This window comes from Stegostoma tigrinum, chromosome 10 (assembly GCF_030684315.1).
Source record: "Stegostoma tigrinum isolate sSteTig4 chromosome 10, sSteTig4.hap1, whole genome shotgun sequence".
Taxonomy (NCBI): domain Eukaryota; kingdom Metazoa; phylum Chordata; class Chondrichthyes; order Orectolobiformes; family Stegostomatidae; genus Stegostoma; species Stegostoma tigrinum.
In genome coordinates, this window is record NC_081363.1 from 84,093,580 (window position 1) to 84,109,588 (window position 16,009).

Sequence of the window (16,009 nt, forward strand, 5' to 3'; positions counted from 1 at the left end):
GACAGAGTGAGAGAAAGCAACACTGAGACCCAGAGAGAGAAAAAATATCTTGGCATATTGATTCAGAGACAGGTTACATCTTTTTGGGGAAAACTGGACAAATATTTGGTGCAGAAGAAAATACAAGGTTGTGGGCAGAGTGTGGGGCAGTGAAAATCAGTATATGGGATTGTGTCATTTCATTGGATTCTTATTGTGAAGTTATCTGGCTCCAATGCCTATCAAGTATTTATCCACAGGTAAACAATTTACATCCATTCATGTCCATATGTAACATCCATAAACACAAATCCAACTGACAGCTTCACCGTGCATATAGTATGGAACAACAGCATTATTATCAGCAACCTTTTCTTCCATTAAAAAATTACATTTGTTCTTGTTATATAACAAAACCAAAAGGTTCACATGCTGGATATCTGAAATAAAAACAGAAGTTGCTTGAGAAACTCTGGTCTGGCAGCATCTGTGAAGAGCAAGTGTTAACATTGAGTCCAGTGGTGGTACTTCGAAGGGTCATCGGATTCAAAATGTCAACCCTGTTTTTTTTTTTTGAAGGGCCACTGGACTCGACATTAACACTGTTTTCTTGTCACACTTATTATTACGTTATTGCAAAATAAGATCTTCTGTCCCCAAGTACTGGCAGTATTTGCAGAACAGTTGCTGTGAAATTACTTGAATATTGCAGCTTCATACCTTTTGAAAGTCTCAATAATAACTGAAGTTTAAGTTTTTCTTCCACCATTTGTATTCTTAATCAGATGGATTGTCACAATAAGAGTGCGCTGTAAATTATTCGATTTATTCATAAATGCATTACTAATCATGTTGAATAAGGTACATGGCAATTTAATTAAAGTAGGAAATTAGTTCAAGGAAAGGAAATAGGACAAGGTGCTGTTGAATCCTCGTGACTGCTACAGTGCATCTTGCAGATGCCACATATAGTTGTCACAGAAACTCAAACCAGTAGAATGATGATTGACTCCTCTATTCTTTCTGCATCTTTTGTGGGCAGGGCACCATGTGTGGGACAAGGTCTTCTGGGCAGACAGGGCACCTGTGTGGATAGATATGATTCTGTTGAATGGTGAAGCAGGCTCCTGGGGTTGAATGACCTACTCCCGTTCCCATTTCTTGTGGCCTTTGTAAGGCTATCAAGTCCACAACAGTCAAAAAGATCTAAGTACAGTGATTCTCTTCTCCAGCTTTTGGTCTAAAGCCCCAGAGGCCATGGCAACACAAGTGAATATTAAATACTGCTTCAAATGTCATGAGTATTTCTGACTGGAGCACCCTTTTAGGCAGAGTGTTCCAGAAACACACCACCCTCTCAGAGAAAAAAAATTTCCTCAACTCTCCTATTAGATTTAGTGCCTTTCTATTCACCCTATCTATTCCCCTCTCAACCTCTGCTGCTCTAGAAAAACACTCCCTACAGTCATATCTTTCCTCAAAGCTCAAACTCTTCAGTCCAGACATTAACCTTTCTCTGCAATCTCTCTGGATCAGCCATATCTTCCACATAATATGGTGACCATATCTGCATGCAGTATTCCAGCTGTGGCCTAACCAGCATTTTGTACAGTTCCAAATTAACAAGCTTGCTGTTATTCCTTGCCTTTGCTAATAAAGGCAACTAAAGGGTATCCTGTCTCTTTAAGCTGCCAATTAATTATTCAGTTTGATGCTGTGTTGAGCAAGCAAGTGAGAAAAGGATCTGGTTCAGCGAGTGAGAGAGCAGAGAAACTGGTTCAAGTTGCTGCTGGAATAGCAGTGTCAGCTTGTATCAAAACACAGCAACAATCTAGAAAATCAGTAAACTAAGGAAAGCATCAGCTGTTTTACGGTCAGTTTTCATGAGGCAGGTGCATGCTTGCAAACAACAGTAGCTACAATTTAGTGCAAGCAGTTCAGCAAGAGTAAGAAGAAAGGCAGTAAAGCACAGGCCTAGGCAGCAGCATTCAGTAAGCAGGCTGTACCTTTTGGCCAAAAGTCCACTTGGCATGATTAGTACCCTGGAAAAATGTCCGATGTGCCCAGGAATCAGTATCACTTTTTCAGTTAGTCTAGCCCCCTACTGCCCCACCCCCAGTCTGGAGGCTGAGCAACTCCTACTGCATAAATAAGATTGTGACTGTATATAGTATAATGAGACTGCCTAAAACAGTCCAAGCTGAAACATCAAACAGTTGCTAGACCACACTGCTGTCATCATTCGGCTGAAGGTTCAATGTAGAAAGAAAGCAAACCCTGATGAGCAAACAGGCTGCTGAAAGTAATGTCCAGGCATATAAGGCAATGTGTTTTGCCAAATGCACACAAGACTACTGATACCTCTGACTGGGCAACACCGAGCTTGTAGGAGCAAGTAGTGCTTTTTTTTAAATTACCTTTTAGGACATGGGCATCATTGGCTGAACAGCATTTATTTTGCCCTGGAAAGTGGTGCTGAGCTGCCTTCTTGAACCACTGCAGTTTGTGTGATGTGAGTAGATCCATAATGTTGTTAAGGACAGAATTTTGTAGGGGTAGTAATTAAACAAAATACGGCAATTATGCTAAAGTGCGCAATGTACAAAATGCGGAGGAATGGAATTGTGGGAGATATAGCAGTTTGGATCGGAAATTAGCTTGCTGAAAGAAGACAGAGGGTGGTAGTTGATGGGAAATGTTCATCCTGGAGACCAGTTACTAGTCGTGTACCACAAGGGTCGGAGTTGTGTCCACTGCTGTTTGTCATTTTTATAAACGACCTGGATGAGGGCGTAGAAGGATGGGTTAGTAAATTTGCAGACAACACTAAGGTCGGTGGAGTTGTGGATAGTGACGAAGGATGCTGTAGGTTGCAGAGAGACATAGATAAGCTGCAGAGCTGGGCTGAGAGGTGGCAAATGGAGTTTAATGCAGACAAGTGTGAGGTGATGCACTTTGGTAGGAGTAACCGGAAGGCAAAGTACAGGGCTAATGGTAAGATTCTTAGCAGTGTTGATGAGCAGAGAGATCTCGGTGTCCATGTACACAGATCCTTGAAAGTTGCCACCCAGGTTGACAGGGCTGTTAAGAAGGCATACAGTGTTTTAGCTTTTATTAATAGAGGGATCGCGTTCTGGAACCAAGAGGTTATGGTGAAGCTGTACAAAACTCTGGTGCGGCCGCACTTGGAGTATTGCGTACAGTTCTGGTCACTGCATTGTAAGAAGAATGTAGAAGCTTTGGAAAGGGTGCAGAGGAGATTTACTAGGATGTTGCCTGGTATGGAGGGAAGGTCTTACGAGGAAAGGCTGAGGGACTTGAGGCTGTTTTCATTAGAGAGATGAAGGTTGAGAGGTGACTTAATTGAAACATGTAAAATAATCAGAGGGTTAGATAGGGTGGATGGGGAGAGTCTTTTTCCTAGGATGGTGACAGCGAGCATGAGGGGGCATAGCTTTAAATTGAGGGGTGAAAGACATAGGACAGATGTCAGAGGTAGTTTCTTTACTCGGAGAGTATTAAGGGAATGGAACGCTTTGCCTGCAACGGTCGTAGATTCGCCAACTTTAGGTACATTTAAGTCGTCATTGGACAAGCATATGGACATACATGGAATAGTGTAGGTTAGATGGGCTTGAGATCGGTATGACAGGCTGGCACAACATCGAGTGCCGAAGGGCCTGTACTGTGCTGTAATGTTGGCAGCTTTGGCGCAGCAGTTCAGCTCTTAATGCCCATGGTGAGCATGAATCTGCCTCAGTTACTGCAATAATAACTTACATTAAAGATGCTCTATAAATGCATTAAAATGTGGCAAGGTGCATATTCAAACAAAAATTCTCACAACTCATTTGACAATGATGCCTTAATTGGTAGCACTCTTGCCTCCGAGTAAGGCTTGTGGGTTCAAAGCCCGTTTCAGAGACTTGAGAACAAAAATTTGGCTGACACTGTACTGTGGTACTGAGAGATTGTTCGACAAATGAAAAATGTGATCCCCAGTCTGCACCCACAGATGTAATTGTTATCAATACAATATTTAAAATAAGAACAACTAAGTTCTGCCAATGACCTGACTAACATTTAATCCTCAATCAACATCACTTGTCATTGAGAGCTTAAGTTGTGGATAAGTTTGCTGCTGCGTTTCATTGGCTGCAGAGCAATTTGGAAGGTTGTAAGTGGTATTCTAAAAATGCAGGTTTGTAATGAGTAGAAGTGATCCATAACTTTCTGAAACTCCTGTTTTAACAATCCTCTTCAAAAAAAAAGCTGTAAGAGAGTTGAAGAGGTTTATGGAAAAACTTGCATTGCTTCAATCTTCAAGATCTGAAAACACAGCCACTTATGTCTGCACGAAAACTTGGGGATTGACCAAGTGGTCAGAGTTGGAGGAACACAGATCTGTGAGGGTTGTAGGCTGAGGAGGATTATAGTGAAGTTTCCGTCAAACAGCTCCTTGACAAATCCACTTGTGTATTGAAGTTACCACCAAAATGCATGTGTTCATGAAAATACAGTTTGTCTGGTCTATGCAACGGGTGATTCAATGCTTGAAGAACATTTTTGTTTTTCTCAGTTTCCCTAGTTGGGTTTAGCCCCCTATTTCGATGGGAGCGAGTTGAATGTCACTGAGAAGCATTGGATTAGGGTGGGTGTTAAAAATATCAACATTACATGAGGATGAAATATTTGACCCACTTTTTGTTTTTAAAGGAAAAATCAGAAGTGTCTTAAATATAATTGACCTGTATCCATCCTTGCCTTCCTCTTTTGGAGCCGTGCTGTTTGCCAACAGGCCAAAAGTGGGGAGGGAAGAGGTTAAGATTCACACTGTACCAACAGTGTCAAAGAATGTAGTCTTGCTCATTTGCCTGACCCACAGGGAAAGAAACATGCAAATTATCAGATGCACATCCCTGTTCCAACAAGTACATTACTAATGGTGAACCTGTACTTCAAAGAGTTGTTGGTTACTGATGAGCGCACAAATTGAGTTTGAGACCACAACCAGACTAGCCAGATTTTATTGATGGGCACAGCAGGTTCAAGGGGCCAAATGACCTAATCCTACTCCTAAATACTCTTTTTCTCTGATTACTTTAGTACCTTTGCCTTATGTCAGCAATTTGCTGACCATTGCTGGGGTGCTCTTCGAGACCAGTAATCCTTGAATATATCTCAAAGTGTCAGTGTTCCTAGGCTTTGGACTGAACTTGACCATATACTTGCAGATCAGTCATGATATTATTGAATGACAGCGCAGATTTGAAGGACCAAGCAGCCTACTGCTGTTCCTTTTCCTTGTCCTTGTCCATATGCTTTGCCACAAGTGGATTCACAGCTTTGTAGTTGTCACTGTGCTTGAGATCAGCTGACTGAGCACAGATTAGGGTTCAAACCCTAGTCTATAAGGAGACTCGGAACAGTAAGCCTTTAACAGACAGCAAAAATAATATAAACTGTCCTGAGGTTTTTCTGTGCTGTCAATCCATATTATCTCTGGTTTTATTTAAGCATTTCTGGACTGAATGCACATGCATGTTTCCACTTTATGCAGTCGTAATGACTTTCAGCATCTGTGAAAGGGATTTCCTGTCAGTGACTTAATGTGACCTTTTTTTGGAGAGTACAGTTCTATTCATGAGGCACATGATTTGAAACAGCAAGTTTGTGGGGTGGAGAGATTGCGTACAGTTTGGAAATTCAAACTTAGTTAAATGGGGGTGGGGGGGGGGGTGGGGGGTGGTTTGGATTCTCTTCACTCTTCCCGCTCCTACAATAAAATAAGTGCTTAGACTTTTTTGGTGTTACGCCGACCGCTAACAGTTCAGGCATTGGATTGTTGTTTCTGAGATGCAAGTGTTATATATTTCACAAGAAACACAGGATGTTCAGTCTTGACTAAGAAAACAAATAGGGGCTTGGGAGTGGGCCCTGTTCTGGGAGTGTTCTGCCAGTTTCAAGCACCATTTAACCATGCCCTGCTGTGTTACTACAGGTCTCCTCAGCAGCCAATAATCAATTAACTCTTCAATTGCCAACAATCCTAGAGAATAGCTGCCGTCGTAATGGTGGCTGGTTCAAACTATGCAGAACCACGTGAAATAAAGACTGACTTGCTGTAACTATAAAGAGCTGCTTTCGTACTCATCCCTATTTCTCAATCTTATCTGTTTTAATCCAAAGCTTTTAACTCAACCTGTTTGCTGTGTAAACCGTCATCCATTATACTTTCAAATCATTGACTGGGGTGAAATTAGTCTTTCTACCTTGTACTTACCATATTCCCTTCCTAGCCTCAAATCCTCCCATCCCCACCATTAGCATTTCTACCACCATCGTCTGAATTCACTTGCAAAAGGCTGTTTCTCCAGTAGATTGAAACCAGGATTTGGAAGCTTAGGTCAGTGATAGATGTGGTCATTTTAGCATAGGGCAACAGCAATAGCACCAGGAGCCAAATCACCAAGCAAGCATTGCTCCACGTAGTGCTTGAGGAATTAGTTTTGCAGCAGACACTGAGGCTGCATGGTCCACCTGTTAGAAGGTATTTGGGGTGTAGGTTTTTCTGGCATGACTTGAGCACGTCTGTCAGGTAAAACTAAGGCTTAGAAAGCATGAGTGGTACCTGTCAAATATGGTTAAAGTGCTCCTGAGACTCGACTCCATTTCCCCAGGTTTATGTACAGAGCTGACTCATGCGGTTTTAAAGATAATAAGGATTAAGATTAGACCATTAAGCCTGTTTTGCCATTCATTAAGATCACAGCTGATCTTATTAGGTCTCAATTACACTTTCCTGCCAGTCCCCCATAATTTTCAACTTCTGTCAATTTAAAACAAAAATCAGCTCACATAACCTTGAATATCATTTGGTCCTAACTTCCTCTGCTGTCTATGTAACAATTCCAAAGATTAATGACCTTTTGAGAGAAGAAATTCCATCTCGTTCCTGTCTGATTGGGAGACCTTTAATTTTAAACTGTTCTCTCTGGTTGTCAATTTCTCCCACCTAAGGAAACTTCCTGACAGCATTAACTTTGTCAAATCCCTGCAAAATTTTAATTTGGTTTTCACTCTGCTCTGCTTCCCCCAGATACTGTACCATTGTCACATGCATGCAAACCTACACACCCACACCTGCACTGTTAGAGCCCCTTTTTCTAAACCACCTCCAGTGCCTTTGAATTCTTCCTAAATGTAGTGGCTAGAATGGTGTAAAATGTTTCAGATGAAATTAAACTATTATTTTAAAACAGCTCACTATAACTAAATTTCTTTTATGTACATCTCATTTGAATTTTTGATCATATAGGCCTATCAATATTGCTGTCAATTATGAATTCTGTTTTCCGTTTATTAATTCCCATGCTGAATGCTGTTTCAGGAGTACATGGTCTTCAGACAACATACTTACATGAGACTGGATGGCTCATCAAAAATATCTGAGAGACGGGACATGGTGGCAGACTTCCAGAGCAGGTAAATAATAGACTGTGTGCACTGCTGTGCCCCAATCTACAAGAAGTCTAGCTGCTTGTCAAGAATATTGGACAACTTGGATTTGCTTCCTTATTTCTTAAATCTTTATGGGGGAGGATATTGGCATAATCTTCCCTTGACATTCTAAATAGGTCGGTTTCTCAGTCTATTTTAGTTTTTACCCATGTTCAACTACTTATTCAAATTGGGAAAAGATAAGGTTGTAATTTATTGTATTTCATCTTGGATGTTGCGACTCTTAGAAGTATGGATTGAGATCTGTTTGAGCAGTTAATCACCAATCACTTCAGCCCTTTTGTAGCTATTCTTCACTAACTCCAAACCTTCTTGGCCAGTTCTCCATACAAATCAACCCTTGCAACCAGATACAACTAAAATTCCATTTTATCATGGATGTAATCCAAGCCTTAGTTCCACAGTACTGACTATTCTGTCAGTTCCATCAAAAATTCTAGTAGCTTGGGGCTTGTTATTATGTTGGATTTGATGCCAGTTAGGCTAATTCCATCCTGATCTAATTAAAGTCTCTTAATTCCTTCCACAACTTGCTCACCATCATCCCCAATTTGAACGCACTTTCACCTTCCAAATAGCAATGATAGCAAATCAGGAGAGACTCGTTTCATAAATTGAAGGTGGATGACAGAGACAGCACGAACGATTAAGATATGAGAGAAATTTTCTGCTAGTAGTTTTCACCCCTTGCCGCAATCTTGCAATGACTTTGGGATGGGTTTAAATTTTCACCTGGAATAATATGATGGAGCTCCAGCTCTCTAATGCAATCTTCAGGATGGTAAACCCTTCTTTCTTTGTCTGTCTTGCTCCCCACCCCACTTCTGTGCCGTCACCTGAGTCAATAGTTGGAGAGTTGCACATGGGATGAATGAGAGATGTCACAAAGACTTAGCCAGAAAGCTTTCGGTGGGATTTGAAATGCCAGTCAAGTTGAGGGGGGAAAACAGATGGAGGTGAATTTGGCATATAACATTGAGATCTTGTCTGATGGTTTTAATTCTTGACGGCAAATCTGACCTGGTGTACAGATTGCATGGATCCAAATTGAATACTGTTTTAGTTTACTTTCCCAATAAAGTTGCATTATTTCAGCTATCTGAGAGGAATCCAGCTACATGTTTTGCCCAGGTTTAGAGTGATCAGTGCATTTCCTCAGCCATACACTTATCAAGTGTAGAAGTAGCTGTGCTAGCACTCGATTTCTTGCAGCTTACTAATAGTCTAATAGCAGCTGTGTAATCAAGATTGCTTTGGAAGGGTGAAAATTAATCAGATGACCATTCAGTTCTACAACAGCAATTCTGTTATGATCCATGCTAATGTTTTTGCTGAAAAAGTCAGTTTTCAGTCTTCTGAAATCTTGCTTGATGCACTTTTTTACCAAGGTGATCTTTCAAGTATACAATCTTCAAATTTGGTTTTAACAATTAAACAGAAGTTTATTATGCAAAAGAATGAAAATGGTAGAATAAACTAAGCTATTTATATGTAACACAAGTTTAAAAATTTTGAAGCACAAAATAGAATCCATTAATCAGTAGCATTCTTTTACAGTTCTCACATTGGAGAGAATTTCCTTCTCTATCAGTGTAAATGATGCTTCAGTTCTCACTTGAGAATATTATAGCCTGGTCCTTGAATCCTAATTGAGCTTAGACTTTCTTAGCTTCTACTAATCCCTTCAAGGTGTTAACCAAAACCTTTTGTTCTGGAAGATTTAAACCAAACTGATCACACTGAGATCAGTCTCTGCTCAGCACTCCTCGACTACCTCTTTTCTCCGGGAGCAACTGTTTTACATGACTCGCTTCAAACAGGACTAATGTTTTTTAAAAAAAAACTGAAACCAGAACCTTTCTTCAAACTATGGTTTTTCCCATAAACCAAAAGAAAGCACTGTTTCTTATCCTTCTGCTTGAAACTGAATGCTTTACACTGTTTACTTTGGGAGAGTTTTTAACCAACATGAAGATCGATTAGGGAGGATGGGAATGTTTCCTTTGGAGAGGAGAAGCCTAAGGAGATTTGATGTTTTTAAAATCATTAGGTGGTGTGCTGTTTCAGGTAGATGGAAGTAAAGTGTTCCCACTTGTAAAAGGATGGTGAATTGTGGGTACTGTTGGAAGGCTTTGCAAAAGAAGAAAATGTGAAGTGAAAAAACGTTCACAGCAAGCAATTAGGAGATTTGTTTACTGCCTGGAATTTTGGTGGAGTCAGGATCAATTGAAATATTCGAGGAGATATTGGTTAATATTTTAAGTAGAAACAGTGTGCAACGTTACAATGAAAATCCATTAAGTCAAAATGCTCAGAGAACTGGCGCAGCCATGACAGGTCAAATGACCAACTACATCTATTGTTCTATGCAGTGGCCTAGCAAGCCATTCACATAAACTCAACATTAAGGTTATCCATCATCTTATCCAGGGCGTTTGGGGGCAGGCAATAAATGTTGAATGGTGCCAGACACCAACGTTCCGTGAATTATTAAAATCCGCTAGGGTGTGACAAGATGCTTAACACAAAGGTAGTGCAAAAATATTTAATTTGGATCAACATCAGCGAATAGAATAAATGTTTATAGAAATAAATTTTAAGTGTCTGAAAGGATGGGAGAAAGGCAGACTTAGGCAGATAAAGCTACAGCCACCAATGACAGAGTAATTAAAATAATCATAGAATTCCCACAGTGTGGGAACAGGCCATTTGGCCCAACAAGTCCACACCAACTCTGCAAAAGAGTATCATACCCAGACTCTCACCCCATAGCTTATTCCTGTAACCATGCATTTCCCACAGCTAATCCCCCTAATTTACACCTCCCTGGACACCTATGGGCTATTTATTCTGACCAAATCCACCTAGCCTGTATGTCTTTGCCTGAGAGAGGAAACTGGAGCACCCAGCGGAAACCCACGCAGACATGAGGAGAATGTGCGAACTCCACGTAGACAGTTGTCTGAGGCTGGAATCGTATCGGGGTCCCTGCCGCTGTGAGGCAGCAGTGCTAATTACTCAATCACCAGATTGAACTTCATCTACCATTACCTAACCATTCCATCAGCTTTGCTGCACTCCTTTGGAGTTCTACCCTGCTCTCCTCTCAGAGAGACCAGAGGATCACAGATTCAAAGACTGTAGGACTGGAGAAGGTTACAAAATTAGGAAAGGTAAAGCCATTGGGTGATTTTGTAAGACTGGAATGAGAATTTTAAAACGGCTATTGTCAAAGCAGGAATGAGTGTAGGTGAACATAGACAAGAGTGTGGGCCACATCAAATAAAGAGATGTTTCTTAGTAACCATCATTAAGTTTACTTCTGTTAGCATCCTCTGATGTGAAATTTACCGAATCTTTGAAGTGGGCAGTTTTTATTTCTCCTATCCATGCCTTCTGGATAACATTGGAGACCTTCACGTATCATTTTCCTGTGGGTTAAGCAGGAGCCCAGTACATGCGGAGCAGGTTATGCATGTATTCCTGACCTGAGCCTCCTGGCCATTATTTAATTTCATCCTTTCACAATATCTATATTTGCTTTTTCCTTCATGTACTTGTCTATCATTTCCTAAAAGCACCCATTTTGTATGCCTCAATTACTCCATGTGACGTGAATTGTAGAGTTGAGGTTTGGGTGTTTTCCTCGTGAGGTTGACACAGTATGAAGGTATTGAGCAGAATTATACTTAATTGAAATATCAGTGATTGCTGCAGTCTTCCGTTGTTTTTGAGAAGATTTGTAGCTCGGGTTGTGGATGAAGTTGTAACCTTCACCAAGGTGGTGTGTTTGAGTACAGATGCTTCATCACCCTGCTAGGTAACGTCATCAGTTCCCCTCTGGTGAAGCATTGGTGTTCTGTCCTGCTCGTAACTTATATGCCTGTGTTTGCTGGGGTGGTTGACATCACTTCCAGTTCTGTTTTTCAGTGGTTTGTATATCGGATCCAGTTCAACATGTTTGGTGATGGATTTCTGGTTGGAATGCCAGGCCTCCAGGAATTCCCTGGCTTGTCTCTTTGGCTTGTGCTATTATGGATGTGTTGTCCCAGTCAAATTCATGTCCTCCTTTTGTCTGTGTGTACTGAGACGAGTGAGAATTGATCGTGTATCTTGGTGATAATTGGTGTTCAAGTATCATTATTGTCGGTTTTCTTCTTGTTTGGCCTGCATAATGTTTCTCACAGTCCTTGCGTTTGGTATAGACAGACGAAGCTTTGCAAGAATATCGGGAATGTAAAGCGAATCTGGAAAAAGGGATTAAGAGGGCTAAGAGAGGACATGAGATATTGTTGGCAAATCTGGTTAAGGAAAATCCCAAAGCCTTTTATTCATATATAAAGAGCAAGAGGGTAACTAGAGAAAGGATTGGCCCACTTAAGGATAAAGAAGGAAAGTTATGCGCTGAGTCAGAGAAAATGGGTGACATTCTTAACAAGTACTTTGCATCGGTATTCACCAAGGAGAGGGACATGACGGTTGTTGAGGTTAGGAATAAATGTTTGCTTACTCGAGGTCAAGTTGACAGAAGGAAGGAGGAAGTGTTAGGTATCCTAAAAGACATTAAGGTGGACAAGTCCCCAGGTCCGGATGGGATTTATCCCAGGTTACTGAGGGAAGCGAGAGAGGAAATAGCCGGGGCCCTAACAGATATCTTTGCAGTGTCCTTAGACACGGGTGAGGTCCCAGAGGACTGGAGACTTGCTAATGTTGTCCCCTTGTTTAAAAAGGGCAGCAAGGATAATCCAAGTAATTATCGACCGGTGAGCCTGACGTCAGTGGTAGGGAAGCTACTGGAGAAGATACTGAGGAATAGGATCTATTCCCATTTGGAAGAAAATGGGCTTATCAGTGATAGGCAACATGGTTTCTATCTCCTTCCCAAAATCCACAAACCTGCCTGCCCTGGTCGACCCATCGTCTCAGCCTGCTCCTGCCCCACCGAACTCATCTCCACCTATCTGGACTCCATTTTCTCCCCTTTGGTCCAGGAACTCCCCACCTATGTCCGTGACACCACCCACGCCCTCCACCTCCTCCAGGACTTCCAATTCCCTGGCCCCCAACACCTCATATTCACCATGGACGTCCAGTCCCTGTACACCTGCATTCCGCATGGAGATGGCCTCAAGGCCCTCCGCTTCTTCCTGTCCCGCAGGCCCGACCAGGCCCCCTCCACCGACACTCTCATCCGCCTAGCGGAACTCGTCCTCACACTCAACAACTTCTCTTTTGACTCCTCCCACTTCCTACAGACTAAGGGGGTGGCCATGGGCACCCGCATGGGCCCCAGCTATGCCTGCCTCTTTGTAGGTTACGTGGAACAGTCCATCTTCCGCACCTACACAGGCCCCAAACCCCACCTCTTCCTCCGGTACATTGATGACTGTATCGGCGCCGCCTCTTGCTCCCCAGAGGAGCTCGAACAGTTCATCCACTTCACCAACACCTTCCACCCCAACCTTCAGTTCACCTGGGCCATCTCCAGCACATCCCTCACCTTCCTGGACCTCTCAGTCTCCATCTCAGGCAACCAGCTTGTAACTGATGTCCATTTCAAGCCCACCGACTCCCACAGCTACCTAGAATACACCTCCTCCCACCCACCCTCCTGCAAAAATTCCATCCCCTATTCCCAATTCCTCCGCCTCCGCCGCATCTGCTCCCACGATAAGACATTCCACTCCCGCACATCCCAGATGTCCAAGTTCTTCAAGGACCGCAACTTCCCCCCCACGGTGATTGAGAACGCCCTTGACCGCGTCTCCCGCATTTCCCGCGACACATCCCTCACACCCCGCCCCCGCCACAACCGCCCCAAGAGGATCCCCCTCGTTCTCACACACCACCCTACCAACCTCCGGATACAACGCATTATCCTCCGACACTTCCGCCATTTACAATCCGACCCCACCACCCAAGACATTTTTCCATCCCCACCCCTGTCTGCTTTCCGGAGAGACCACTCTCTCCGTGACTCCCTTGTTCGCTCCACACTGCCCTCCAACCCCACCACACCCGGCACCTTCCCCTGCAACCGCAGGAAATGCTACACTTGTCCCCACACCTCCTCCCTCACCCCCATCCCAGGCCCCAAGATGACATTCCACATTAAGCAGAGGTTCACCTGCACATCTGCCAATGTGGTATACTGCATCCACTGTACCCGGTGCGGCTTTCTCTACATTGGGGAAACCAAGCGGAGGCTTGGGGACCGCTTTGCAGAACACCTCCGCTCAGTTCGCAACAAACAACTGCACCTCCCAGTCGCAAACCATTTCCACTCCCCCTCCCATTCTCTTGATGACATGTCCATCATGGGCCTCCTGCACTGCCACAATGATGCCACCCGAAGGTTGCAGGAACAGCAACTCATATTCCGCCTGGGAACCCTGCAGCCATATGGTATCAATGTGGACTTCACCAGTTTCAAAATCTCCCCTTCCCCCACTGCATCCCTAAACCAGCCCAGTTCATCCCCTCCCCTCACTGCACCACACAACCAGCCCAGCTCTTCCCCCCCCCACCCACTGCATCCCAAAACCAGTCCAACCTGTCTCTGCCTCCCTAACCGGTTCTTCCTCTCACCCATCCCTTCCTCCCACCCCAAGCCGCACCCCCAGCTACCTACTAACCTCATCCCACCTCCTTGACCTGTCCGTCTTCCCTGGACTGACCTATCCCCTCCCTACCTCCCCACCCACACCTTCTCCACCTATCTTCTTTACTCTCCATCTTCGGTCCGCCTCCCCCTCTCTCCCTATTTATTCCAGTTCCCTCCCCCCATCCCCCTCTCTGATGAAGGGTCTAGGCCCGAAACGTCAGCTTTTGTGCTCCTGAGATGCTGCTTGGCCTGCTGTGTTCATCCAGCCTCACATTTTATTATCTTGGAATCTCCAGCATCTGCAGTTCCCATTATCTCTGATGGTTTTGTACAGGGAAGGTCATGTCTTACCAACTTAATAGAATTCTTTGAGGACGTGACAAAGTTGATTGAGGGAAAGGATGTAGATGTCATATACATAGACTTCAGTAAGGCATTTGATAAAGGTTCCCCATGGCAGGCTGATGGAGAAAGTGAAGTCACATGGGGTCCAGGGTGTGCTAGCTAGATGGATAAAAAACTGGCTGGGCAACAGGAGACAGAGGGTAGTAGTAGAAGGGAGTTTCTCAAATTGGAGAACTGTAACCAGTGGTGTTCCACCGGGACCTGTGCTGGGACCACTGTTGTTTGTGATCTATGTAAATGATCTGGAAGAAGGTGTAGGTAGTCTGATCAGCAAGTTTGCTGATGACAGTAAGATTGGTGGAGTAGCTGATAGTGAAGGGGAAATTACAGTAGAATATAGATAGACTGGAGAGTTGGGAAGATAAATGGCAGATGGAGTTCAATCCGGGCAAATGCAAGGTGATGCATTTTGGAAGATCAAATTCAAGGGCGAACTATACAGTAAATGGAAAAGTCCTGGGGAAAATTGCTGAACAGAGAGATCTGGGTGTTCAGGTCCATTGTTCCCTGAAGGTGACAACGCAGGTCAATAGGGTGATCAAGAAGGCATATGGCATGCTTCCCTTCATTGGATGGGGTATTGAGTACAAGAGTTGGCAGATCATGTTGCAGTTGTATAGGACTTAGTACTCGAAATGTGGCCGAACCAGTGTACATTTCTGGTCACCACATTACCAAAAGGATGTGGATGCTTTGGAGAGGGTGCAGAGAAGGTTCACCAGGATGTTGCCTGGTATGGAGGGTGCTACCTGTGAAGAGAGGTTGAATAGATTAGGATTAGATTAGAAAGACGGAGATTGAGGGGGGACCTGATTGAGGTCGACAAAATCATGAGGGGTATAGACAGGGTGGATAGCAAAAAGCTTTTTCCCCAGAGTGGGGGACTCAATTACTCGGGGTCATGAGTTCAAAGTGAGAGGAGGAAAGTTTAAGGGAGATATGCGTGGAAAATTCTTTACACAGAGGGTGGTGGGCGCCTGGAACGCGTTGCCAGCGGAGGTGGTAGAAACAGACACGTTGGCGTCTTTTAAGATATATTTGGACAGGTACATGGACGGGCAGGGAACAACTGGACACAGACCGTTAGAAAATAGATGACAGGTTAGACAGTGGATCTTGATCAGCGCAGGCTTGGAGGGCCAAAGGGCCTGTTCCTGTGCTGTAGGTTTCTTTTGTTTCTTATATTACGTTGGTTTTATTGATTGTGGGCATGGGATCTTTTATGTTCATCAGTAGCTGTCATAGAGTGATTGTTCATTTATGGGCTACCCTGATAACGAGGGGTCTGAGTAATCTTGTGGTCATCTCTGACATGTCACTTTATGGTAGCGTGACTAGTGTGTCTGGCCATGTTGTCTTTGTGTGGTCTGTCGCAGAGGTAGCAGCGGATTGTGCTTTTTGGGTATATGTTCCTTTTTAAAAGTCCATACTAGTGCTTCTGTTCTGCTTTGTGCAGTTCCAGGTTACGGTAGTGTGTTGGGATGGCTGCTGTACCACCTT

The 16,009-nt window shown here is 43.6% G+C and overlaps 1 protein-coding gene across 4 annotated transcripts in view; it reads left to right on the forward strand.

Moving 5' to 3' along the window:
• The window catches only part of ino80 (INO80 complex ATPase subunit), a 177,304-nt gene that overhangs the window by 142,704 nt on the left and 18,591 nt on the right, over nucleotides 1-16,009 (forward strand). For all 4 annotated transcript variants that reach the window (XM_048537886.2, XM_048537889.2, XM_048537887.2 and 1 more), the window contains one exon: nucleotides 7,370-7,464. In XM_048537886.2, coding sequence (XP_048393843.1) covers nucleotides 7,370-7,464 — 95 coding nt within the window. The remainder of the gene's footprint in view (nucleotides 1-7,369; nucleotides 7,465-16,009) is intronic.